This window comes from Anopheles stephensi, chromosome 2 (assembly GCF_013141755.1).
Source record: "Anopheles stephensi strain Indian chromosome 2, UCI_ANSTEP_V1.0, whole genome shotgun sequence".
Lineage (NCBI taxonomy): Eukaryota > Metazoa > Arthropoda > Insecta > Diptera > Culicidae > Anopheles > Anopheles stephensi.
In genome coordinates, this window is record NC_050202.1 from 73,995,501 (window position 1) to 74,023,486 (window position 27,986).

General features: G+C 46.4%; 1 protein-coding gene and 1 long non-coding RNA gene across 19 annotated transcripts; one reads left to right on the plus strand and one right to left on the minus strand.

Annotated features, from left to right (window-relative positions):
* The first annotated feature begins 232 nt into the window (after positions 1-232).
* On the plus strand, positions 233-27,022 carry LOC118505780 (oxysterol-binding protein-related protein 8). 18 transcript variants are annotated; one of them, XM_036042057.1, is made up of 10 exons: positions 233-387; positions 1,512-2,962; positions 8,133-8,240; positions 19,304-19,359; positions 22,114-22,254; positions 22,427-22,883; positions 23,301-23,819; positions 23,960-24,105; positions 24,198-25,546; positions 25,627-27,022. In XM_036042057.1, the coding sequence occupies exons 2-10, from the start codon at positions 2,812-2,814 to the stop codon at positions 25,949-25,951; spliced, it is 3,252 nt and encodes a 1,083-aa protein (XP_035897950.1). In that variant the 5' UTR covers positions 233-387; positions 1,512-2,811; the 3' UTR covers positions 25,952-27,022. The 18 variants fall into 18 exon arrangements, with proteins under 18 accessions (XP_035897950.1, XP_035897955.1, XP_035897968.1 ...); XM_036042062.1 differs by having other exon boundaries at positions 23,301-23,777; XM_036042061.1 differs by having other exon boundaries at positions 248-387; positions 1,588-2,962.
* Positions 14,226-14,590, minus strand: LOC118505782. The gene is made up of 2 exons (XR_004905450.1): positions 14,401-14,590; positions 14,226-14,334 (listed from the first exon to the last, which is right to left on the minus strand). It is a non-coding gene; the product is annotated as an uncharacterized LOC118505782 (long non-coding RNA).
* Positions 27,023-27,986: the final 964 nt, after the last annotated feature.

A 27,986-nucleotide genomic window follows, 5' to 3' on the forward strand; every position in this document is an offset into this window, starting at 1 on the left:
TTTGAATTTTGTTATACATTTTTGGAAATAGTTTGTTATCCTTGTTTCGTATACAGCAAAGCAGTTTAAGGAAATAAAAATAACCACGTGCATAATAAGCTAAGAACAGTGCATATTTACATTACAAAGTGTCACCACAGCTGAACCGATACTGTGCGCACGGTGCAGCTTCAACCTGCCATCCTTCTACGCAACGAAAACCCACCCCACCCCAAACCCAAACAACACACATCAGCAGGCGTCAACCAACACGAAGACAATTCTGGCTGGCTGACGGAATGGTTCTGTTTCACCGAAGCGGTGCAGTTGTGTTGTGTGTTGCCACCCTCTCATTCTGGTGAAAAGCGTCCCGGAGACAAGTGCGTCCGATTTCGCCGATAATTAAGGGTAATTGGCGTCTATCCATTTGTTAACGTTGTGTTTTGTGCAACCTACAGTATCAGTTTTTCCAACGAAACCCCGAATCAAGGTTGTAAGTTTTGTTTCATGCACCACACTGCACGGTAAATGCAATAAAGAAGCTTCCGGTGTGTACGCGGTTATAGGTAGCACCCTTGAATGAGATCGCCATCGTGTGTGAGGGTGGTGTTGTAAACTATACTGTCCAGCACACAACGAGCCGCCTGAGTGGGGAAGCTGTGGGTGGTGCGCGGAGAGGTTCCGTTTCGTGTTGTCCTGAGCGCATACCAATCCACCGAACGCCCGTATCCGACGATTGTTGTGTACCACGTCGTCCGTGGTGTGTTTTCCCGTGTGCAAAAACCAGGAGAGTGAGCGATAAAGCAAATCTGCAAAATCGAGAGAAGTCCGAAAATTCGCGAGGTTTCCGGATTCGGAAAAATTCGGCTAAACCGTATGGCCACAGGAATCGTCATTTCGCCCTCCCATAAAAAAATCCCCAAGAAAACCACAAACGAGTAAAATCGATCCTCATCTCAGTAGCGAGTGACTTGTAGCAGGCATTGGTTTGCAGTTTCGGTTCAACCACGCAAGAAAGGTCCATAAAACAGAAGAATCCCCGGTGAAAAGAAAAACCTGGATAGGAAAACCTACACACACGATAATCCAATTACGACCTATTCGTTCATATAATCCATACCAACAGTCGTAACGGGGCGGGGGTTGTTGTAGTGGACGACGGAAGGAAATGGCGACGGAACCGGGAGCGAGAGGATATAAATACGCTACGGAACACACACACGTGCACAGTTCCGCGTACCCGTCTGTCTGGTGCGAAATGTCACAAAATTAAGCACCCCCCACCCCATCCAAAAGGGGTGTAAAAAGGGGGTGGTCGGGTTATTCTTGAAAGAATGTGCGAACCGAAAGCCAGCAGCAGCGAGAATTGAGATAATCGCAACCAATTTTGCTCATTTCGCGACCCCTACCACGCCGTCTCGCTTTGATCAGTGTGGTTCCCTTTCGGTGTCTTCCTTTCCGCAGCATCCGCGGTTCCGTTCCTTGGCGAACTAAATGTCTCATTTTCTGTGCGTGTTTTCTTTTCTTTCCAGCAACAACGCACCTTTCCCGCGCCGGTTAGGAACGGCTAGTCGTACGGAATCTCACTTTTTATCTCATTTATCTCAGGGTTAAAAAGTAATCTCATCATCAGCGTTTGTTTTGTTTTACGTCTGTGTGTGTGTATATGTTTGTGATGTAAGTTGAATAATTAAAAAGGCATTACAAAAGGTGGTGTGGCGTTGTGGTGAACTCCGAGTGTCGTATGAAGAAAGCGTAACGTAAGCATCCCGCTTTTCCAACCCCCAAAAAAAGCAGGCCTCCAGAATCCTGCTGGAAATTGATCGCAAGCGGCAGCAGATGTTACTGCGTCGTGTACTGTCGCACTGTACGTTGTAGTGTGGTGGTAAAGGTGTGATGTGAGTTTGTTAGTGACACGTCTCAGTATCACAATACACGTTCAGTAGGGTAGTTTTGGGCTGCAATTAGCACCATACTCTCCGGTCACCGGTGGATATATTGGTACAGCACGGGGCACAGGCACAAAGGAAGTGACGTCGTGTTGCGTGTTTGTTGGTGAAAACAAGGATATGCACGGTGGAGCGAGGCGGTGAGCTAAGGTGCATCGCGACGCGGTATCTCTCGGCCTGCTGCCACCCCGAGATTACATCATCTCAGTAGTAGTAGCACACACTCGCGCTCATTTTCGCTCAGGCTCTCTCTAGGTGTGTGCACGCACACACGCCGCACACTCTCGCGCTCTATTTATCTTCGTCCGTCGAGGAGTCTGTGTTCGGGTTCTGGGGGTTCGCGGACCACGACCACGATCCGAGCCGCTGTGCTGAGGGAATATTTTATCCATTGTGCAAATATCGCTCCAATGGTGTGGAGTAGTAGTGTTGTGCTGTGTGCTGTCCGGTGCGATTGCTTCGTTGCCGCGCTGTTGTGCTGTTCTGTGCTGCCGTCAGTGTCGCGTGTACCCATCCCCACTGTGCGTGCGTTGTTAGTGTGAGTTGAACCAGCGTTGTTTCACGCACGCATATTGCCGGGTTAAATCGTGCTAAATGAATCGTGTTCCACCGTGAAATCGTCGCACGTGCATGAGTGCTCCAAAAAGAATCCATCGAAAGTAGAGCAAACCAGCGATCAATAAATATTGTTATCGTATTAAGCGAACGCACACACATTCACGATACGCATCATCACACTCTGCATTGCGCCGTATGCTCCAGCATCCTCCTCCTACCGTGATACACCCAACCCCGTCGACGCCGTCGTGCCACAGTTCGTGCCGAGCATAGAAAAGAACAAATACGAACTTGCCACCCCACAGTCACACATACACGCCGCACAATGAGTGCCAGCAGCAGCCACGGACCGTCCGCTTCCGTAAGTGCCGTGTCCACGCCGATCAATGCCGGTACCAGGCCGGATTCGGCGCCCGCCTTCGGAAGTTCCCACCAGGCGTCCACACCACCGAACTCGGGCGGTGGAAAATTTCTCGGTAAGTTGCACAGATTTTCATTCCCTTGCCAGCCTGGTTCTGTTGATTTAAGCGCATTTTATTCTAGATCCTGGGTGGCTTGAGGGGGCGCCAGGAAAAGCTCCTTATTTTGTCCCACTTATTTCGGTGCGACATATTTTATACGCCATTTTTCCACTGCATTACCCTCCAGACGCTCCCTGTCCGATCCCTTACCCCCACCACGCATTATCAGCTTGTCCGGTATTGTTTTGGCTCGTTTCACATTCATTTTCCCTTTCTTTTGCTGATTTCGGTGTCGGTGTGCGTGCGTGTGTGTGTGTATGTGTCCGAGTTCCGATTATTTAAACGGGGTCCAATTAAGGGGGGGAACGTTTAAATGAGCATGAGGCGTAGAAATTAATTTTCTTTTTAAATATATCATAATTTAAAAGGTCATATTACAATGCGCAACGAATTATCCGTATCAGAGGCTGTTCGTTGTGTTTGTTTTTGGTCTGTGTTGAATTGCTTTTTTTATGTTCCATTTTTTAAGGCTACTTTATGTTTTCGAAAACTGGTAATCGGTAGATTGGCTACACTGCGTGCCCCAGTATTTATTCCAAAGTATTTCCATCAGTATCAAACAATCTATAACATTGAAGCGCCACTTTGTGAGTTGTTGACTCTGCCATCGATACACTTGGTTGTTTATCTTTCAATTGCATTTCATGGGGCGCAGGTTTCGTAAAATTGACCCACATCGATTGTAGAGGTAACTTCAGGAAGATAAACAGCTATAGCAGATAGTGGTGGGGGTTTTCTGGACGACACCAATATTAGCTTTTCAATAGCAGTAGTTGCAAAACTGCAAGATATTATGATTTTTTGGTAGAGATGGATGACTTTTCTGCCTTGCGGCTGGCTTCTCCATACTACAGATACTTTGTAATACTAGTTTCAAATATGATATAAAACAAGCTCGTGTTTGATTGAACTGTGAGTCATGTCAACGATTTTATTCATTTGTGGTTTCCCTTGCTCACCAGTGTCAATAGCTGCGACCCAATATTCAACACAAGTACCTAGTGCATTTTATGAATCACTGTTTTGCTTTTTTAAATCGCTTTTCCATCCAACAGCGTCGCTCTTCAAAACGAAGTATTCTCTGTGCCATCACCATTTCTCTATTTACTGGCAGGCTTTAACATGACATCAGGCATGTCTGATGCTATTTGTTTAGCTGTTTATTGCAGTGGTGACCATTTTATCGAGTAGTATCAGGTGTGCACTTCACTTGGTACGAACTTTTCTCTGAAAAGCTCTTACAGGATACCTGATAAGTACGTACAATATTTAATTTGGAGATGAATTTGTTCACAGCTCGATGTTTTGATGTAGGACAGAGAGTTTAAATACGTATACGTTAAAGAAACAGGCCTGGGATGACTGAAATGCCTAGATAGGGCTGTCGCAAAAAATAAAAAACCTTCGAAGATCTACCCAAAATCCTGCTACGATCCAGGTTTGTAAACACAGTCTGTGAGTTGAGGAATGCCCTGAGCAGACCGCTGAGACATTGATGGCTTCGACAGGGAATGTTGTCCAGTTCCATGTGTGAGTTCCTCAACACCTGGATGATCGTTTTACCCGTAGGTACAAATGTGGTCCATGGAGTCATCCGACCTATATACTAGCAAATATTGGCATGTAGGACTATTTTTTTAATCGATAGCTGTCTCAATTCAACAGACTGCTCTGAGGAGACGAAGGATGTATGATGACGCAACGTCTCTATGAACTAACCGTCCTACCATCTAATATGTACCAACTGATAGCTTAATCATATAGTTGACGCGGTCCCGATCGTACGACAGATCCGAGTATCGTATCCTTGATGTCTCACGCGCTGAACTCTAGACCCCTTGAGTTTATAGAGCCTAAGAAGAAACAGTAGTTAGGCTTAATATAGTTTCTTCTTGTATAAAAAACTTGTAAGTTGGTGGATAGTTTGATGAGCAGTTGGGACAAAGGATCCTCACTAGTGTTTGCCATTTATACTACTAATTATTGAATAATAGCTTATTTTATATAAACTTTTTAATTGAAAATATTATCCCAAAACCTTTAACGTCAGTCATAGCCAAGTAAAAAAATCCTTTTTTAATTTTTAAATTGTATCTATAAAGATTCCACCATTTTTGTTACTTTAAAAAATCGTCTTTCCACGTGATAATGTGCACCAAGCATCATCATCAGCTGGCTCTAGAATCCAATCGCGTGAAACCATTCCATTTGCTATCGCGGTGCGCAAAGCCGTTCGCAGGCGAACTGCAGCAATGAAAGTTTGAGGTATGGAATCAGTTGACTACTTAAAACAAAATCTGTTCGAACGTTACTTACCACCCCCCCACGAACGCAACCTTTACGCAAAGCCTGGGTCCAATTTGCAACAATCATTGCGCGGCACCGGAAGGAGGTGGAGGGAAGAGGCAAATGGGTTCAATCGCGTGTCAAAAGACAATTTTGCACTGTCCAACCGCCGTGACACTTTGGCGCCGGTGTGCGGTTGTCCTCCTAGCTTTTAGATTTGTTTGCTTGTGTTGATCGTTGGTGTATAAACTTTTCACTTTTTTCCTTTCATTCGTGCCACCAGTGGCGGTTCCGTTGTTACTGTGCTGTCGAGCTGTCGGTTTGGCGCGGCGATTCGTTTGTTTCCGTTGCCGTTACGACGTCGAGCGTTGGCCGCAGCCATCCGTTCCATATCCTGACGCTGGCACACTAGCCAGCCAGGAAAGGAAACCACTGCTGACACCGGAGACGGGATTGTGAGTTTGATCGATTTCACCGCTCATGTGGCGTTTGTGTTGGGAAAATTGTAAATCACACGCAGGGCCCGTGATGGTCCCGTGCTGATGTTGCAATTTATTACTTTTCTTTGCGCCACGCCGTGAGTAATGGTGGGCAAGGGATTTTCATTCGCTTGCTATATTTTAAGCTAGAGCTGCCATGAAGCTACAAAATATCTTGCCTTGGTGGTGTCGTTACATTAGTTACGGTACTACTGTACGGAGAAATATTTTACGGGTCGAACTTTATGACGATCGTGAGTTTTTAGTGCAGCTCTAGCATCGCTGTGCCCCTGCAAGCTAAACTAGCCAAGTGTAGCAGCGTGTTCCATGTTTATTGCACCGCGAACGTGCCTTAGCAAACGTTTTCCCGTGCGCTTCACAGTTTCACGTTGGCAAACAATCTAACCACCGTGTTTTTTGGTGTTTTGTCGGCTGGTTTTGATGTGTCTGTGTGTTTTTGTTATTTTCAAGATTTACTATTCATGAATTCAAATTGTTTTTCGCTGTCTCCGGTACGTCCCAACCTCTCTCTTTCTCTCTTTGTGCCCCTCAGTCGCATCTACTGCTAATCCTCCTCCAGGTAACACACTCGACACGACGTTAACGAACACCGTACCGTCCCTTTCGCTAATGATAAAAAACAGGGCATCGTACGGTGGAAGGGTCCTCTGCTACAGCGTGTAAAGGAAGCTGCGCTGTCATCGGAGTCGCGAAATGACACCGGGCACGCTAATTAGTGCCCCGAGAAGTGTGCTTGATTCCTGTACCGCTTTTTATTGTGCAAGAGACAATTGGGATGACGCACAGCCCAGGCTCGCTGTAAGAATGCTGGATGGTTTTCTACCAGAGGGTTGCGTGTTAAATTGAAGATTTGAAGGGAAAAAAGGATTTTGCTTCACAAGTTTTAAAGCTAGATAAAAATAGTTAAGAACAAAAGCAATTCAAAACTATTTATTTCGCGGTGTTGGCCTGCTGCAACAAGGCTCGCAATCGCTCACGGTCTAGCAGCATCATTATCTGCATATCCAATATCCTGGCCAAACAACGCCATCGTCTCATTACGCCATTGATCTCATTATGTGCTCACTTCGTCGCTTCTATCCGGGTGGACAGCCTTAAAGGATTTTACCGGCTGGGTCGTTCGATGCCATTCTCATTACATGGCCAGCCTACCGAAGGGTGACGAGTCTAGTTTGCTGCTGTGAGTCTAGTGAGATCACTGTACAGTTCGCAGAGCTCGTCATTGTGCGGGTCCAAAAATCCTTCTCTGAGCATCTTTCTCTTGAAGGCTAAGAGAGTTTCGTCAGTTTCTGGACCGAGTCTATGTCCTACAGGCGTATGTGAATATAAAGGTCTATACAGTTCCTGCTTCGTTTTTCGCGACAGGTATTCTATGTGAAGGAGCCTGAGAAGTTTTTCAAACTGTAGTATGCCCGGTTGTTATCGGTGCGGACTTTTGACTCCCGATTTGGGAAGATTTGGACGGCTTAAAAGTATTTTACCGGCTGGGTTGTCCGGTACCACTCTCATGACATGACCAGCCTACCGGAGGTTGACGAGTCTAGTTTGCTGCTGTGAGTCTAGTGAGCTCACCGTACAGTTCGTAGAGCTCCAAAAATCATTCTGATCATCTTTCTCTCAAACGTAGTTAAGAGTGTTTCGTCAGCTTTTGGACAGAGTCCATGTCTCAGAGGTGTATGTCAGTATAAAGGTTCTATGCAGAACTTGCTTGGTTCATCGCGTCAATTTTTTTATCGGAGTAGTATGACCGGTTGTTATCGGTGCCGACCCAAGGACTCTACATTGGGGAAGTTTTGGACGACTTCAGAAGGTGCAATCACCTATAAAGAACCAACTTAAGTAGAAACATGTCTTAAACCTGTTATTTAAAAATTGCACCCTGTTTTAGCTCTTCATAAGCCTAAGTAACACAATTTACGATATGATGTGAAAATATATTTTATAGTAAAATGTTTTTAAAAATTGTCGATATAAATAGAGCCCCTGGTTTCGGCCCCCACTAGTATATCCTGCCATATGTTCATCATTACCGATATTTATAAATGTTCTTCCATCCTTGAATTAGGTTGGTTATATTTATAGCATTTTCGCACTCGTTCCATTTGTTCCATTTACTGTCGTCACTTAAGACATCTGTTGTGCACCAACGGTACACACGTATCTATATATTTATACATACTTTACTCATCGTTCGTCTTATGTTTTTTTCTCCTTCTTTTTTTCCCTTTTCTTTTTACGTCCAAATCGTCGCGTGCCGGGTGTCGTGTATTTCCGGTCGATCTATCGTTGTTCCTGTACACGTGTTTTTTTCCTCTGTTTGGTGCTATCTTTTGCCACAGACGTCAAGACCGAGGAGAAGAAAAATCGCCGAACTTCACTGCAGATGCTTCTGCCCAAGCTTCCATCGAACGACAGTGCCGGCCCTAGCCCGGGACCGTCCTCGCCAGGTGAATTCGAACGTTCAGTTTTCCTGCTTTCCTTCCAACAAGTCCTGCTAGTCCTGAGACATCTACTAACATCTACTAACACACAAACACACCACCGTAAATATTGGTTTACGGCTGCTGCTACTGATGCTGCTGCTGGTCTTATTTTCCCTTCCCGTTCGGGGTTTTCCTGTGTGCTACTGTCTACTGTATTTGTTGTTTGCTCTGTGTGGCCAGAGTTTTGTGGAAGACGCTCGGTTGTTGTACTTTTGTGTTTGCCCCTGTTTGCTACCTGTATTGTGGTGTATGTTGGTGGTCATTCGTTTTGTTTCTAAATGTGTTTTTGTATGTTTGTTGTGGTTTTTGGTGGTGTATTATGCTCGGTTTTATCTTTAATGTGTGTCCATTTCGATGTTTTATGTTTATACATACTGCATTTAATGTTGTAATTTATTGGTTTTGTCTGTTTGTGTAGTGTTTTTGTTTTTTTTCTAATCATAATCATATAGCCAAAAATAATTTATATTACTGCATTACTTCAACTTATCATATATATATATCTTAAGCATCGCACTATATTTGTGATTGTAACATATTTTTTATAGGATTTATTAAAGTATTTTTTTCATGAATATTAACAACTTTATTATACAATTTTATTTGCTCATATCTACATCACGATCCGTATATTGTTCTGTTTTTAAAACATATAAAACATATAGTTTGCAGTTAACCAAATTAGAACAATAATTGAAGAAAGAATCGTTGCTGTGTTTAAGTAAACAATACTTAAATTACTACTTAAGTAAGTTGAGGATGTGTAGCCGAGGCAATAGCGGTACAGGACTTTACACGGCAAGACCAGGAGTCTTATTTCCTTATTTGGGCTCTTGGTCTTGAAGTGCTGCTGCCGACATCGTTGATTCTACTATGCTAGGGCCTACTACGCCTGCTTGGCAGTTACGATATCCCAAAAAAGGCTTTACGGCCTGAGACGTCCGGTGTCATTCTCATGGCAGGACCACCGGAGCTTGGTGAGTTTAGTTTAGTTTGCCATCGGAAAATTGACCTTCTTCTGTAAGTTTTACGATCGAACACGGCTTAGAGCGTTTCGCCCGTTTTGGACAGCGTTCATGACTCAGTTCTCCATATCATACAGCCGTATGCGAGTACTATAGACGAGTCTATGAAGTAAACATATTTGCCTAACCCATAATCTTGCTGCCAGATACAACCAGCATGGCGAGGCAACTTAAAAGTAAAATTAAGTCCTCGAGGATTCGTTGTACCACAAGCAGTTGATTTCCTATTTCGCGCTGTATAGCGTCAGCTGTTCGATGAAAACAGTTTTAAACCCTGTTTACAGCATTTTTCCTGTGTTCATCCTCCTCTTGATGTTAACATTTAAAGCACTTGTCCATAACTTGCTCATTCCGTTCAATTACCAGCTCGCCTTGGCCTGCCAATCACTTGTGTGGCTACTTAAGGCATCGTTCACGGTACGGTGAAAGTGTAAATTGTTTTACACTCCTAATGTTTTCGAAACTCGGAGCGGAAAAAAAGCGAAAGCAAATCGTGCCACGAAAAGAAATCCCATGAAAATACTGAAACCAACAACGTTGCGATTATGCTAAATGGGATGATTCATAAAATCTTCCCTTTTCTGTGCTGACGGTCGGAGAAGTAGAGGAGAGCTGCTTACTGTTTTTGTTTGGTCTTTTGTAAGCTATCTTCTTCTGTACCAGCATGGTGGCATGGTGCTGTTTAATTACGGTGAAATGATGATCCATCCATTCACCCTCCTTTGCGTTTATTCGGGCGTGGAAATGTTCTTAATTTCATTTTTAAAAGTCTTGGAGATGGGTTTTGCGTTAGTCGTTTCCTAGCATTTTGTGGCGCTTTTCGCTTATTGTTTGAAGTTGAATTTGTAACATTTTCTGTCGGTTTGAGCAGGTTCGTGTGTATGTGGGTTGAACTAACCGTTAGGCATTCATGTACATCAAGACTCGGTTAGAATATTTCGCTTAAGACATTATATGAGTGTTAATATAATCTTTTTTTGCGCCGGATTTTGAATGTCTATATTATAAGAGTAGGGCGATACCTGCTATAATTGCCTTTATCCTGGCTCAAAATAAGTTGGTGGGTTGCAAAAGAAATTTGCAGACAGCTGTCCGGTGCAGTAATGGTATTAGGTTTGTATTTATTTTAAAAGTGGCACGAATGCCGTAAGGTGTGCGTTGGATAAAACTTGTTTATGAGCCGTTTGCATACATATTGCTCCTACTCAACCGGCGGCTGGTGTGCGTGTGTGTGTGTGGTAAAGACATAAACAATTTCCAAATTACTATCGACCGCCGGGCGAGCGCTTGTGTCTCTGCGGGCCCTGCGCCGTGTGGTGAGTGAGGAGGACGGGATAGGACGGCTTTTATCGGTCGATGTCACTTGCTGCGACGACGAGTAGGTTCAAAGTAGCAAAAAAAAAAAAAACGCATAAGCCCTGCGAGTCGTCGGTTTTGCGTCATATCGATGGAGGCGATCCGTAACTCCACCGCAACGCCCCTCCGTCACAAGAACCTCCGTCTGTGCGTGTGGTGGTGTGTGGCACACAAGGGGGGCCAGGTTTGTTGGTTTATGGAAAGAAATAATAAGAATAATGATAATGCTGTGACCTGCGGGGAGGAGGAACCTTAGCGACAGGCTCCCGTGGTGCGTATGTTTAGCCGGCGTATTATGTAAGTTGCGCTGTGGGATGGGAACGACAAGTGAAGCAGAATGAATGTTGTGTTTTTACAACCGAAAGGCCAACTAAATAGAGTTTTGTGTGTGTGTTTCGGTAGAATCTTGTACCATATGTTACCCTCGCCGGGAAATGGCTGCCGAAGCCGCAAGAGGCGGTCCTTATCATGACGTCATGACTGCGTGCGTGTGTGGGTTGACATACAGTCGTTCGTCATTATTGGGCAGTGCTCTATTTATCATCGTCGTTCGCCCCCCCCCCCCCCCCCCAAGCAAGCAGATGGGGTCGACTTTAAGAGCCTTAAAGGCGGGCAGAACGGAACCTTGAGGTTGGTTACTCAACGTTCTCTGGTTGAGTAATGGCCGGAACGTACCGTAGACGGTCGCAATTTACAAGCTTTAAGTCTTCAGCAACGTCCGGAACCCATTAAAAACCCTTTGTGGGGTGAGTTATTTGCACGGAAGTTTTGCAAGTCGTGAAATTGAATCCTTTCCCAACAAAACCAGCCTAAAGGAAACTATAAACTTTTAGATTCGATCTGCTAAGAAACACGAGACTGTGTGTTGAAAAGTCTTATTTGTATCATTTTTCTGGTGCCGATGGATTATGAATCTATCTTTCCGTTAAGCCAGCGGAAGCGTATCAACCGTAATGAAGAAATTAAACTTGAGCATTAATTTACGACGACCCGCTCGGCTCAGTACGCCAGTGTGTAGCTGTTCTTGACACACTTTAAACGGTATCCGGGTCCTCCAGGTATCTGCTTTCCCGTATAGATTGACTCCATGAACGGACCATGAACTCTAGCGACCTACCGTTATGGCGGTGATGATCAGTCGCGTGGATCGAACCCATTTCGTTACGAACGGTTGCAGCAATAAAAAGGAAAAACGGAACGGTTGATTGGCCACCTCACTACTTAAGCTTGGTCAACGTTTGAGTTGTTTGAAGAGCCTCAGAACCTTCTCCGAGGTTGTGTCCACCGTCCCGAGACAGATAGGTGCTTCTGTAAGCACTTTTTTCATCATCATCATTATGTTGGGGGCTTTTTCCTTCTCGTCCTCTCTCTCTCTCATGCTGTTGTTGGAATAACGATAAGATCTTCACCACCGTAATCAACGGAAGCCCCATGCAACCATGGGAATGGTTGCTGGTGGCGCCTATCGTTTTGCTCGGTACAAGTAGATGGGCGTTCGCGATGTCTTTTCGCCGATAAAACCCCCAATGAAGGGGATCGTTCAAAAGCGAAATTGATTTATTGTTCCTTGCTCTTCGCTTTGATGGCGGTAATGTTCTTAAGGCCGCCTGTTCAATCACAATCGTGCAGATAAGGCGGCAAATCCCTCTCGCTTGATTATCCGTCTTGTTTTTTTTTTGTTGGGTGGATGCATACAACTTTCGCGATTTTGATTATTCGTTTTTTGTTCCAAGTTCCAGAACGCGGGAAGATGATGTATCGATTGATTTATTATCGAAGTGGACAGTAATTTCTCCACTCACACTCCAGTCAAGCCACTGTCGATTTGACGTTGACGGTTAATAGAGCGGCAACATGGTCGCGATTGGGAGAATCGGCAGGCGGTCATAAAAATCACGACCACCATCTTATCATGCGCCTGTCAAAGCAATTGGAAATCAACGATTGATACGGTATGACAGGTGGACATACAGCTTGATGGTCAGATTAGATACTGTGTGAGGTGTGAGTGGCTGGGAATGTATTTCGGTGTTATCATACTGCTACTTATCACAGCCATATTTTGAGTTTTTATAAGACCAGAGTTTATTGATGCTAGGAACTTCAACTACACCCCGCCTCAAAATCGCTTCAAATTTTAATCGAAATGATGCAATAAAAAGCAGCTTCCGTGCCGCGGGAAACTCTCTAACCATTGTCGGTTAGGTCCGCTCTTTGGCGTTATGACGCAGATATGCCTTGAACTAAAAATACTTCCCTCAAGATATCTGCTGCTTGCTGAACATTTGCCTTGCACATTTTGATGCGAATGACTGGATTTGGTTTGCTTTCTTTTTCTAGCGAGTAAAGATGCAACCGCACCATCAAAGAATCTTTCGAGCGAGGAAAAGGGGGATAAAATAGTATGTGGAAAACTTTTGACCGCTTCAACTCGGGCAACCTAACCTTCCTTTCTTGAGTTTTGTTTGAAGGATGCAAACAATCTTTTGATGCGGCTTGAAAGTGGATTTTATGAATTTTGTTTTATTCTCCTAACCACCAAAGGCTACCAACCGACCGACCGAAGAAGAAAGCAATGGCTTGGCGCTGAAGCACTCAGACCGCCCGCGAATATTGCGAATAAAGTTTTTTGATAGCACGCCGCTCAAACAAATCCCCAAGCAACGATCGTGTTGAAGTATAAAAGTTGCACCATCTAGGTGAATCAGTTCGCTCGTTATCGCTTAAAAATCTTTTCCCGGTTCGCGCCAGTGCAAGACAAACTTGCAAAGTGTCTAGTTAAACAAGCAAATCACTAGTGCAAATAATGGTAAACTTGTCCACTTTGCCGCAGTGCAGCGATCAGGCACAGAAACCGTGTCCCTCTGGTCCTCTGGTCGTCCTTCTGGGGTTGGTGCGATGAAGTGTAGTGGAATCGTTTTGTACCCGCCAAACGTACACAAAGAAGGATGTATCATGTACGATACGTAATCGAACAGGTACGAAAGGCTTTCGCCACCGCACTCCATCGAACACTTGGAACGCTAGCCGGTGGGTGCAACTGTAGCGTGACTGAATAATTTAAATGTGTTCAAATATTTAAATCGTCCGGTGGTGCGAACCGGACATCGTTAGCGAGGAAAATCGCGCCTTGTCTGTCCATCAGCGTACCGGGGCGGGGGGCGTGAATTTTTTAATGAATTGATAGCGACGGACGGCCGCGGCGCTCCTGGCCATTAGCTGGTGGGAGTTAGTCTGCAGTTTCCCATTAGGGAAATTATTTTCGCTCTAACCTTTGTGACCTACTGGCTCATGTTTTGGGGACATTTTGATGTGATACACGGCGCTTTGCGTGTTTGTCTGCCATGGTGGTTTAATGTGTTTCATAAATAAAGCTATCCTAGCAGCTTTACAATTTATTAACGCTAGTAATGTAGTGATATTAAGGAAATATGAATTTTTGTTTCTTATCTCTTGGTACAATTTTTTGGCTGCTGGATTTACTGGGTCATATATCCTTTCTAAGAATCAAGTAAACCCGAATCCGAATGAATGCATCATGTACTCAGATGTTCTTTTTTCTTTTTCAAATTCTCGTACGCCCTTAAGTCCCCTCGCAAGGCACGGTTTAAGCATCCTATCAGGTGCAACGCTTGCAGGATGGCCATGAAAAGTCCCCGCCGGGCACGACACATACACTGGAACGATTATAAAAAGGGTCCCTGATGAGGCAAAATGCACTCTTCAATAATGCAGGTGCTTACCGCGGGGGTTTATATGTCCGCTTACCGTCTTGAACCTTGGTGAAAGGGGAAATTTACGCGAGGTGTTGCGAAGGTTGTGCTTGCTTTCCCGTAAGACTGGACGAGATCTTATGCATCGTTCATTTTTGAAGACTCGTTGCATACAACACGGCACTTGAGTAGCTGTACGAGGCTGGTCTTTATCGCTTGTGCTTGTGTGAAGCGTTAATCATGTGTACAGCGCCCACACGTCAATAATCCTGTTGCTGTTGTTCAGTTGCTATCTAATGTATGAAAACGATGACGTTCCTGCATCGACCTCATTTTTACAGAGTAGCAATACGATACGACTATCGGTATCGTTAAGTGTACGAGAGAAAATCAACTCTATATTGAGACACACGGGGGGAATCACCGTCTAGGCTTCCGGATGAGGTAGCTTCTGGATAAGTTGCGATCAGACATATGCTGTGGAACAAATGGATTTGCAGTTTGTTTTCCAACTCCTTGGAAGGGTCCAGATGAGAAGGTTTAATCTGACGAGGGATAATGCGAGCAATATTGACGATGGAGATGCCTTAACTTTCTAAAACAAATCTGTTTTCCTCGTGAAGTCTTCTACATCCTTATATCTAAAAAACCCGAATAAACTACCCTTTTCCTTGAACTGGTATGCTCTGACCTCCAATTGTTGTATGTGTTAATTGAAACCGAGAGGTGCTGGGTGTTAATTTCTCACAAACCCTTCCCTCCTACCTTATGCATAAGCACAGCACCATTATCTAACGAGCAAGTGCACCATTATCAGTACCATCGATGGGAAAGAGCAAATCACATCCAGCTGTCGATATATACACCTTGTTGCTACAATCGTTCTAAGGATGGGCTATCGATCGTACGGGTTTGACCGTGACTGAAAGATGTGAGCACCACTGTCCCGCTAATGTTCGAGTGTGTTGTGTGTGTGTTTTGCAGTGATTTTTGATCTCGTTTCCTTGCTTCCCTTCCTTTTTTTTTCTTAATTAGGCCTAATTCATCGATACTACAATTGGCGCTGCTTAAGTTCGAGTCGTACTGCCGTGTACGGTACGTTAAATTTAACCCTGTCTACCGCACACTATGCCGGCACGTGGTACACCTTGCACGCCGTAGCCTCTCTCTCGCTCTCTATCTCTATCTCTTCTTTCTGACTCGCTTCACTCGTAGGCTCTGCTGTATATCATACACACGGTTCTGCAGTTTCACAGCAACTCTGTATTGAAAGCGACACCTTAGTGCACCTTCTAGACGCGTAATTGTATGACGCCGATGATGATGATGATGGTGATGACCTTGCGTATGATGTGGGTGGGTTGAAGGCTTCAAGGGGTAGTGTGTCACTACCTACCATAGCTTTCCAGCTGTGTGTCTCCATGCGCCAGCCGGGTGTTTAGCAAGAGATAGGTTGTCATTTTCTGATTGAGCAGTAGAAGATAGTGCACCGTAATCACTGTGGACGTTCACCACCCACCACCGCGCACCTATGACATTTCGGATGGGCAGGGTTCAGGGTGGTAGGCAGGGTCGTTCCACGACGGTGAACATTGTGTTAGAAACAAATGTATGAGTTCTAGGTGGTACTTCAAGTATTGCATCCGGGGCACAGACTGTAGTGGTGCCGATCTTTCACAGGACGAGATCGGGTATTGTTTCTAGTCTAAACCGTAGAACTGATTGGCCAACTACTTCAAAAAAGCAAGTCAAGGAAGTCGAAATTAGCAGGTCTAAGGCTGTTGGAGGTCGTATATAAAAATATTTAGGAAACAAATAATCTGAAGGACGGGACACCTTCCGATTCGGTGTTTGCCCGCCGATTAACAGCTTCAATCTGGCTGCTTTCATCTCGAATTTTTATGACTATGGCTGCGGCCCATGTCCGGTTGGTCAAGAGTTGTTTATCTTTTGGTTTTAATTTTCAATCGCCTTCCTTCCCATATCAGCGTACCACAGTTGATAGTTCAGTCGAGTTTTGGTGGCGCTGTGCTGTTGTGATTTATAAACATCAAATTATACGCGAAACCATTCATTGTAACGTTTCGAATGGGTTCACACGGGATTTTGATGGAAACCGGAGCGCGAAAGTGTGTTTACACTCAAAACAGTCATATGAATGTTGGAAGTTGGGCGGCGTAAAATGTGTTTCAAAGTTTAAGCTATTCTGGGGATTCGGATTTGGAGACACGTGTGAAATATTTTTGTAGTTTCTAGGGCAGAGGCAGAGTTTGCAGGGGCAAGTCGACAGGGAGACTAGTTCGAATTCTAACGTGTTTAAAGTTTGATCTTCCAAACTGTCAGATTGATCCACCAGGAAAAAAGCAGTACATGATAAACTTTTTTCTATGTCGCTCGGGGCGATCGAATATCGATTGATCTTATGCGATAAGGTAACACAAACCCTTCTAACCCTCGCGTTGGTGCCCTGGGCACTGAAAAAGGGTGGCTCCTCGCCTCTCGCAACCCTTGACCATCCAACCCTGCAACCCCCCCCCCCTTTTTACTGTTAATGTACAATTTACTCCACTTACGGCGCTGATAATGCGCGATGCAATATTCATGACTATTTTATTTCACCAAAACCTACTAACACCCTCCCCCATTATCCACCCAGTTGCACCGTCGGTGGTGGGACCGCCCTTTAGCGAAAGGCAAAAAAAAAACCGCGCGAAAGCGGGTGAATCGTGAAAGCGTCGAAGCGTGGATTGAGGGTCATATGGTAATTAGTAGTCGATTAGTAGGCAAGTCGAGCGGCGCACGCGGGGTCCCGGTCCGGTCGCTGCTCGCGCCCAGGAGTCCGCGGCCGAAATCGTCGTTTCGAAACCGGCAAACAGTTCTTCCGTCGTGTGGAGTCGGCGGTCAGGGTCGAGCTTCGTGTTGTCATATGCTATGCGGCTTGTGTTTGTGTGTGTGTGTGTGTGCTGCATACACAGCCGTGTATCGGAGCGCATCGATATCACACCCTTCCGTGTGGACGCCCGAGTGTGCAGTGGTGGTGCGCTAATATAGTGGTGGTGAGTAGCACGACAGTTTCCGTGTCCACTGGCCGAGAGCGTCAGCAGCCGTAGGGCCGTCGCGTGGTCCGGTTCGTGTGTTGGCGCTTAGTCCGCTTGCAACCGTTTGATGGGCGGGCAGTTTCCGTTACAGCGGCGTGTCAGTAGCACTACTGTTGTGAGCATCGGTGGGCCTTGCCGTGATCTTCTAATACTCCAAGAGACACGCGCTGCTCATCTCGTACGCTACCAGTGATTTTGAAGAATTAAAAAAAAACGATACTTGATCGTGTTACGATCGCGCGTACGGACTCTCACTTAAAGCGCGACATATACGAGCAGCTTATCGTAAAAATCCCCGAGCAGCGGAGAAGTTGTTGAGTGGTTTGTGGTGGATGGTGGTGTAAATAAAAATCTTGCGTCACCCGGCCGCGTCACAGCAAAGTAACAAAATGTAGCAAAGAGTGATCGTGAAGAATTTTAAGAACCGGCCGAGCGCTATTTTATACGCGAGCAGAATGTTAAACGCTGCTGTGACAGACAATGTGCGATCGTCATGGGGCGATCGCGCATTGAAGGGGTTGTTTGTTGTCCATCTGGCAATCCGCGAGGGCGTTGTTTGTTTATCAGTTTAGTTTATACTTTCTTCCGTGAGTCCGTGATCCGAAGGGATCCGCTGCTCATCCCATGCGGATGCATCTTCTTAGTGCGCAGTTTCCGCATCAGTATGAAAGTTCATAGCGAGGCATATGGGGTATTGTTCGGTTTGGTGAGACAGTTCGCCTGCCAGTGGTCCGTGATCACCCGGCAGTAATGGATATGAATATTGTGCTAAACCCTCACGGGCAGTGCTCTTCCGATTGCTCATCGCTGTAAATAACCAATTAACCATTGCGGTGGCAAACTCACGGTCCCAGTGTGTGTGTGTCGTGTGTGTGTGTGTGTTCCGGACACACTATCGGGTGCTGGTAGTTTGATTGTTTATGCTACTAGAAGCAACAAATGCCACGAGTTAACATCGTCGTACGGGCGTACCGGATAGCAATGGATGGTAAACCGGGGAACTCGGCAACTGATAATAACGCTTGCTCCGCGCCCCACATAGTACCGTTCGGAACGGACCGAGGCTTAAGCTAAAGTGTGTTAAATGCACATTTAGATGTAGATTTGGTGTTTTAGTTGTTTGTGTTATATCTGAACTATTTTCTGTGTTGTGTGTGTGCGTGCGTGTTTGCGTGTGCTTGATAGCGTGTTTGGTGATTGAACATTTTGTCCTTTAGTTTGGCTTACCCCATTACCACTTCGGTTCGAGACAAACGAAATACAGAGCTATCGGGGTAGACATCTAATTAGTAGCTAGTGTGTAGATTACTCTGATATCCTCCGAAGCCGTCGAACCATCATCATCAACACCAAGTGTGTGTGTGTAGCTGCTACTTAGTCTTTAGTTTTGCTGCGTCGCAGCTATATTCGCTTGCTAATATCGCCCGTGGTGAGTGCCACCACATATCGTAGACACACGTGGAGCACAGCCGCTGGCGGGACTAGTGGTTGGGCGCGTTTCGTGTAGCATGTGTGTGAGAAGATGAAGCAATCAGTTTAATTTTGGTTGATTTTTGGCAACAGCCATTCTCGTTTGTTGTGTGATCGTGCCTTTTGTAGCAGTAGATAGCAGAACAAACACAACGTTTAAAAAACAACAAATAAACAGACTGTGAGCGAGAGCTAGCGCTCCTAGAACATCTTCCCTTTGAAGACCAACAGCAGCAACAGTAACGGCAACAGCAACACCGGCGCCATGTCTGCGTCCTAACAACAACCATATCAACAACAACCTTCATCACCACCACCAACACACATCTAGTGGCAGACTGTATCAATTATGAAATTCTTTCTAGGAATCACGGGATGGAACGACAACAGCCCCAAGATCGAGTCAGGATTCCCAGACAAGGTGAGTTTTGGGTGTGTTGCTGCCTGAAATGAATAAATAAGCGTCCGCAAAAGTTTTTGTCCATTTTTCCCAGCAATTGGGAGAGTGCGTTGAGTTCGTTACAAAACACTCCGTCCCGTAGTGGGACATTGGTGAATAATATTTTAAGAAAAATTGAAACGTCTATCAGGGCCGAGAGAGGCTACGGTTGTGGTCCATTATGTGTGGTACGAGCATATCCAAAAAATATTAGATGGAATATGGAGCTCACAGGCTGGGGAGCAGAGCGAACCGAAACGCTTGCAGCAGCATTGGACGAGCAAAACTAGCTTTAAATTCAATTTAAAAATCCTTTGGCCGGCGAAGCTCTGTGAATGCATTTTAATTGCATTGCACGGATGAATAATGAATATGGAGAAGGTCCCGATAAGCCATTCGTAGTGCGGGAAAAATCGATTGATCCGTCAGTCACACTTGTCCTTCAGTTTGAACTGCTTAAACTATTGATAGGATTTTCGAATAAGTTCTTTCACTTGAAAACGTTTTTCAATTTAATTTAGAAATTTCTTTACAAACATTTGTTATAGTTTAAATTAGTCAGTTATAGTTGAGATTTGATCCCAAAAGGGTCATGGGCAATTAAAGTGTCTTCAATGTACCGCCTGATGTACTCGGATGTACTGGACAGTACCGTTCTGTTTATTTAAGGCCACCGAAACAAGCAGCATCGTTCAGCGTGCCAGCTGCTCCTTCGCTGCCTAATGCAGGAATTTAAAGGAAATGAGTGTGTCGTAAGGCAGAAAAAAAAACGCTGCGGAATACACCATTTGCTAATGAAGCGGTAGCAATTAACATTTCCTTGCGGAGCTTTGAGCAATTTGATTTGCGTGTGCTGATATGAAAACTAGAGCGCGCGCGCGCGCTTCATAGCGCCTAAAGTTATGCAACCGTCGGCCGACGTTGGGTGAGCTAATCTCAGCCGGTACAACAGCTCCTTGGACTCGACGGCCTGTGTTTACTTACCGTTTATTTCCTGCGGGTCTGTAGTCCCTTTTTCGCCCGCGGATCCTTGGTGGATGATTCATCCGTCGTCTGCATTGCATCTATTCGTACTCACGCTAGCTAAATGATATCATTTTTGCGCAAAAATGAAAGCACCAATAAAACGGAGCGAGGAAACTCTTTCGTATAATCGCTGTCGTTGCGGTAATTTATGGAGTATCGGCACGCACATCGCCCCCCCCTCACCCTTTACGGAATGGAGGGTAGACCATCCAACCCCGGTGTTTGCCCTTGCCTGGCTGGCTTGCTAGGGGTTGGGTTGTGTTTTCTTGTGGTGTGGTGTAAGCGGCGGTTACCGGGAACCGGGTTGCGAAAATGATTTGATTGCCGTTGCTCTATAGCCGGTAGTGTTGTTTTCACTTTTTGCTTGACTCACGAGCTCGCCGTCGTTTGGTCGGCCGAAGCTTGGCGCTTGATGGTGGTACGGATTTATGGTTTTTTGTTATTACTTTCCGACCAGACCATGTGTCCGTTGGTGCAATTCGCTAGTCTGCCGCTAGTCGCCGTGTATGGCTTAAAGTTATCAGAAAAGTTCATCAAACACTGTGTCCGGTTCGGTATGCTTGCAAGGAATGTTCCGCTTTATATCCAAGGGACGCTTTAATGGGCAGCGTAACGATGTCTACCATCGGTTGATTGAAATACTCAAAGGAGTAATGAAATTAAAGTATAACCATCGTTTACAAAGCTCGACACGGTGCTTCCTCGTAACTTACGAGGGAATTGTTAGACGGTGCGGTGATATGCATATACACACTGGCGTCTTATAAAGGCATTCTAGCCGAGAAGAGAAGCTCCGCTTTTGCCCCTTGCGTTGTTGGGACGGACAATCGATACATTCTTACGTCGCTGTGTGCCCTTGTGTGTGCGCCTTTGTCGATTGTCACTCGGACGGATTTCCCCATCACCGGACGGAACGGAAGGTGCGTACGAGTGAGGTGTGTAATTGGAAGTAATGGTTCCCTTTGCTGTGTGTTACATCAGACACAGCGCGCTTGACACAGCTGTAGCAGCACTCTCGGGGACCTTCATTAGTTGGTCGGTCGGTCGGTCGGTGACGAACGTCGAGGGCGTTGTGTACGTAAAAGGAAGCGGGCGCATTGTTTGAATAACATACGCCGGAAGGATGAACTCTCTTGCGCTTTCCTTGGGTGCGAGGCCCGCGCAACACCTTACGTGCGACGTCCGGGTGGCCTTGGTGCGAAGGTGCGAAAAAGGTCCTTTACGTTTACCTTTCGGGTACGGTTCATTTCTTCTATAGCTTCGCACATAAGATGAAGCCATGGTAAAGTGGAATCGTGGCAGTAGCAATGCTTCTCTACCAACACATTTTACTTAATCTTCGGCACTGTCTGTTTACATGACCTTAATAAATGGTTTCTCAGTAAAGAGTTGAACACGGGGGACACCCACGGACGTCTGGTCATTTGCGATGATGATGATGGTGGGAAGCGATAAAGTCATCGATGTGTAAATTAGAAGTGGGACGGAGTGCGATAGGTATTTCTGGTCGGTGTGCATAGTTCTGTTTGATCAGGACACGTTTATGGCTGACCAAGAATGTAGAATAACTAATGCTCCAATGAAGGTGATTTACTTGGGGTTGTTCGAGGACCCAGGGGAAAAATAGTGACAAGAGTGCCGGCTATTAATCATACAAAAAAAACCTAACGTCTACTTATTTCGTTCTCCCCTTTCCCTTCAACATTCCAGAACGATTCTGCCAAACTCAATCGGAAGGAGTCGTACAAAGCACAACGAAAGAACTACCGGCGTGAGAAGAAGCGGGTGGCATCGGAGCTGCTCAACTCTTTGCAAGATCCGGCCGTCATTGTGCTGGCCGATTGGTTGAAGGTAAGCCGGGCACAAGGGCCGTAATAAACTTCTACCTCCCGAAGGTTGCACTCCTTTGAACTCGGCTCCATTCGACGCCCAACTTGCTTGGTTCAAGGCCTTTTACGTCCAGAGCCAGCTGGTGTAGACATTTGAATATTTAATACTAACGCTTCGCTGACGTGTGTTGCAGATTCGAGGGACACTGAAATCATGGACGAAGCTGTGGTGCGTGCTTAAGCCGGGCCTACTGTTCATCTACAAGAGCCCGAAAACGAAAAGCAGCCACTGGGTCGGCACGGTGCTGCTCACGTCCTGCCAGGTAATCGAGCGGCCCAGCAAAAAGGATGGCTTCTGCTTTAAACTGTTCCACCCGCTGGATCAAACCATCTGGGCACCGCGCGGCCCGGACAAGGAGACGATGGGTGCGGTGGTGCAGCCGCTTCCTACGTCCTACCTTATCTTTCGCGCTCCCAGCCAAGCGGCCGGCAAATGTTGGATGGACGCGCTGGAGCTGTCGCTGCGTTGTTCGGCGCTGCTGGTGCGTTCCGTGCCGAACATTGACACGAATCTGAGCGAAGGAGCCACGAGCACCACGCACGAAACGCAATGGTCGGAGGCGGATTACGAGAAACACTTCGACGAGCATGGTAAGGAGGAAGACAAGCGACTGCTAGAATCGTTTTAGAATTATTGTTTTCTCTTAATACGTGTACCCCTTAAACTAATGGTTCTGGTTCTTTTCTCTTTGTTGTATCCCTTTTTCTTTTGGCCAAAATCACGTATTCATTTGTTCCCCTTATGCATTGCACCTTTGTCACTTTGTATTGGTTGGGTCACGTGTTTTGTACATTAATGTTCGCATCTCATGTGTGTACTGCTGCTGCTGCTGCTGCTGTCGTTGTACCTTCCGTTGCTCCCACATTGGTCTTTATCCCATCACGGAATTAAACCCTGCGCTCGAATCCCTTATCTGTGGGTTTTGTTTGAGCCATTCCTGACATTCCCATTCGCCGTTTTCACTCGATCAACTCTTACCGTACCCCTTGTATGGGCCCCCCCTTTAGCTCCGCGCCTGAAAGAACATTTAAGCTATCTGCTCAAGTATCTTCCACCGTCCCCGCCGGAGAAGCAAAACCTGCGCGTAGAACCGATAGAGAAATCCTTGCCCCGTAGCGCTTGCCCCTCGCCGACACCGATCTTTCAGCAGCTCTACCTGGCGGTCGCCCACTGGGAACGGTATCTGCGAGATTCGCCGGACTTTTTCCGCTGCCGGTCGGTTGACATCGGTGGTCCCGTGCGTCGGCGCATGCCCTCGTCCTCCGGCACGGTTTCACCGACCGGTGATGACGACGAGTACGAGGAAGTGTTTCGGAGCGAGGATGACGGGGCGATGCTGATGGCGGGCGGCAAGCGACGCAATTCGTACCAGGTCGGAAGCAGCATTGTGCCGCCAGCATCAGCGGCGGATGCCAGCAAACTGATGGCGGTCAATGGGTCCGAGAAGCTGCGTCGCCGTAGTTCGCCGGCCGATTTCTCCAAAGGTCACGACCATGGCATCACTATACGCATCTCGGACGATCAATGTGGGAATCGTGTTCTGCTTTAGTGTATCTCGTAACCACACCTCGTGGCTGTCAAGATGGGAAGGCACTTCCGATGTCGGATAATCCTAATGGAATGGGTTTTTCTTTTCGTTTTTTGTTTGCTACCTCGAATGGTTTAGATCTGGACATCGACAGCCAGCTGGATCAGGGTACGATGGTGTCCGCGGGCGAATCGGATTCTGAGTCGGATTTGGGCGAAGGCATGGATGTGGAAGAATTCCCCGAAACACCTTACGTTCACTCGCCAGAGGAAGAGTTCGGTGCGGTAAGTGAGGATTAAAGATTTAAAACTTTCCCTTCGGAGGGCTTTTCTTGCTGTGCAATCACGATTGCTCTTATCTCGCGTGTTTCTTCTAGGCTGGCGAGCAAGTGGAAGAGCTGCCGGAAGAGCATAAAAGTTTAATTTGGTTCCTGGTGAAACAGGTGCGTCCCGGGATGGACCTTAGCAAGGTGGTGCTACCCACGTTCATACTGGAACCTCGCTCGTTTCTGGACAAGCTGGCCGACTCGTACTACCACGCGGATATTCTTTCGAAAGCCGTACTTGAAGACGATCCATTCACGCGCATGAAAACGGTCGTCCAGTGGTACTTGTCTGGGTTCTACAAAAAACCGAAGGGGCTGAAAAAACCGTACAATCCCATTCTGGGCGAAACGTTCCGGTGTTACTGGCAGCACGAGAACGGCAGCCGGACGTTCTACATTGCCGAACAGGTGTCACATCACCCGCCGGTATCGGTGTTCTACGTAACGAATCGACAGGACGGATTTTGCATCAGCTGTAGCATTTTGGCCAAGTCCAAGTTCTACGGCAATAGCACATCGGCCATCCTGGAGGGTGTCGCCACACTGACGCTGCTGCCGCGGGGTGAATGTTACACGCTGACCGTGCCGTACGCACACTGCAAAGGCATCCTCATGGGAACGCTTTCGATGGAGCTGGGTGGCAAGGTGTCGATCGAGTGTGAAAACACGGGCTACAAAACGGAGCTGGAGTTTAAGCTGAAACCGTTCCTGGGCGGTAACGAGTACACGAATCTCGTCGTCGGCAAGCTAAAGCTGGGCAAGGAAACGATGGCCTCGATCAACGGCCACTGGGACAGTGAGATACGGATAAAAGATTCGCGCACGAACGAGGAAACGGTACTGTTCAATCCAACGACGGACATACGCGGCCGGCGGCTGAAACGCTTCACCGTACCGATGGAATCGCAAGGGATGAACGAGTCGGAGCGCTTGTGGCAGCACGTGTCGGCTGCCATCCATCGTGACGATCAGGTGGGCGCAACGGAGGAGAAAACGGCCCTGGAAGAGGCGCAGCGAATCTCGGCCAAGGAACGGAAGGCAACCTGCACCGAGTGGGTGCCGCTACTGTTTCAGCAAGATTTTGTCACCGGCCAGTGGCACTACAAGTTTGCGGATTTGCGCCCCTGGGATCCGCGGAACGATTTGCGGCAGTACGAGAGCAATTACCGGATTCAAACGAAAACTCGGCACCAGGCACCGATGGTGCGTACGGCGTCGGTCGTCAGCTCGGATCCACTCAACATACTGCAGGTGGATTCGCGCGGCTCGCTGCGCAAAAATCGCTCGGGAGCGTTAAAGGCGCGAAAAATCTCTTCCAACACGTCGACACCGGATCTGAACGATCCGAACTCGGACTCTAGTCATTCGAACGACCATGACGCGGTACTTTCTAGCACAAGGTAGGTAACGCGGTTGGCGTGTGTGCGTGTGTGTGTTGCGTACCCAGTTTACTCTCTGTTTTTATCGCTCTGTGTTACAGAATCATGCAAACGCTGGATGACATTAACAAAAAGCTGGAGGAACACTCCAAGAAGCTGGTCAAGCTGCAGCTGGACATGGACAAAATCCATTGGGCACCGCCGCGACGGCAGCAGACGGTCGGTGCGGACGGTCCGTTGGCCATCTTTGCGTCGCTTAACGTTAAGACGGTGGTGTTTGTTGTTATAGGGCTGTTGCTACAGATGTTAGTTTCATGGTTTCTCATAAAGCGTTCGCTTGCCGCGGCAATCGCACCAGCGGGAGGCAGCAGGGCTGCCGATATGGGAGGTGGTGACGGAGGCAGTGAGGGAGCAGCAAGCAATTAAGCATATGATATTCGGCTTCACGGTAACGATAACGCAAGATACACGTTAGATTACGCTATTTGATACTCTTTTATATACATTAATCGGTCATCGGTCTAGCTACGGATCGAGTGGTAGGCTGTAGCACGATTTGCGATGGAGAAAGCTTTCTATCCAAGGGTATCCCGTTTCCTACACAATATACCAGGCGCCTCCATCACCCATTTATATCTCTTGTTACACAAGTTTAGACAAGCGACTTTAATCTTTACCGTAAGCTTGATACAGGAAAACAAAACTTTTGTAAAATCTCTACACAAACGCGTGACAAAACACAAAGCTTTACGCAGTAGCTTTCTCTCATCGATCCTCCTCCCGGTATAAAGGTTTCCCATCCTGTATATTCTGTACCGATAGCTTCACTGGCGCGCTGTACGGTAACATTCCATTAAAGCTTCGTTTTGCCGGGGCGGCCGTTAGCGAAGACACAGTTGCCGCTGTGTCCCGGCAGTGCCCTCTGGTGGCTATTCACGTTTTCCGTTTCGGTCCAGCTTACACGTTACAAGTTTGCGGGTGGTATGGTTTAAGCGTTGGATATACAGTAAAGGAAAACATAAAGAGCTTAACACACACGTAAATTAATCAGCAAAAAAAAAAACAGGAACGCAATGTTTTCAAATATCGAAATATCGGTTTCTAGAACGTGGTAATCTCGAAATACACATAGCAGTATACTTTAACGTGTAGTCATCATCGGATTAGAAGTGTTTTTGGCGCCAAATTGTTGATATCGTTAATCTACTCTTGATAATACGCCTTCACTTCTCGTTTTGCTTTTGCATCAGCGCATACCGTACTGCACTCCTTCCCTATCCTGTCCTTTCGCTTCGCGCGATGTTTACTTACATTAATGAATGATTTGCCCCGTAGGTTTACTGGTGTTACAACAAGTTTTTGCAATAATGTACGACGATGGTATTAGCAAATAGTGGGTCGGGCGGAGGGATGTGAACCGTGCGCGGTGGTACCATTTGCTGGCATAATCATAACGTTATTCGGTGGAATAAATTTGGACGAGTGGCAATCTCTGAACGGATTATTTACATGGATTTTTTTTTATCTTGCAGGAGCGAAAGAAACGATCGGTGCTGTTGGTCATGGAAGCCATCGTTGAGTTAATATAATAATAGACAACTGCCGGGGCGCTATTCGCTATGAGGTCACAACTTGGAAGGTTGAAGCGCTAATTAGTGCATGACACCGGGCGCCTCCACCGGGATGAAGGCCACTTCGAAAGGTCATCTAACAGTGGGACAGGTTGCTCGGTATCGCACGTGCATTATTGCTCTGCAAACCAATCGCCGGTGCATACTTTTTTTTCGACCGTCACCGGTGTCCTTGTCCAGCCTCGCCACTGAATGATAATTGAGCGTATTTATCATTTTGCCTCCAGGCAGCAGCCGATTAAACTGGGACACCCTTTTTACATCTCATTAGTTAATTTTATTGCCATCCGCGGGTGCGGTTTGACTGTGTAACTTTCAAAAGAAGAGAGTGATGAAGGGTGGTAAAATTAATAGTAAAGCTATGAAGAAAACACTTTTTAATATAAAAAAGCACCACACGAGTGAGTTGGGTGAATGGTGGGAAACACTTTTGAATAATTGACCCAACATTTCACGCGCCTCATAATGCTGTTCGACGCTAGAACTTGAAACCATTTGTGATTCTACTCTGTAACAGGCTCTAGCTGTTAAATCATTGCAATTTTTTGCTCACATTTAATTTTTTTGTGCATGCACACACACACCTTTCATTATGCATTCTTATGTTACCGCGATACCTACCTATATCATGCCTATTGGAAACAACTCAGTTTATTCGACTGTAAAATACAACTCCATCAGAAAACGCGTACAAAAACGCGGGGGTTATGATACCGCCATCAACAATGAGCCCATAAGTGCATTGAGTGTGCAATTGAGTCAAGTGTGTGTGTGTGTGTGGGTAGGTGGCAGGTCTGCTTACGTCCCTTTCTCTTCCTCTCTCCCTCTCA

Bases quoted from the DNA above. Each gene is read 5' to 3' on its own strand.
- LOC118505780 (XM_036042057.1), top strand. From the start codon at position 2,812: ATGAGTGCCAGCAGCAGCCACGGACCGTCCGCTTCCGTAAGTGCCGTG. The intron at 2,963-8,132 runs GTAAGTTGCACA...CTTTTGCCACAG, and splicing joins GGGCGGTGGAAAATTTCTCG to ACGTCAAGACCGAGGAGAAG. The intron at 19,360-22,113 runs GTGAGTTTTGGG...TCAACATTCCAG, and splicing joins AGTCAGGATTCCCAGACAAG to AACGATTCTGCCAAACTCAA.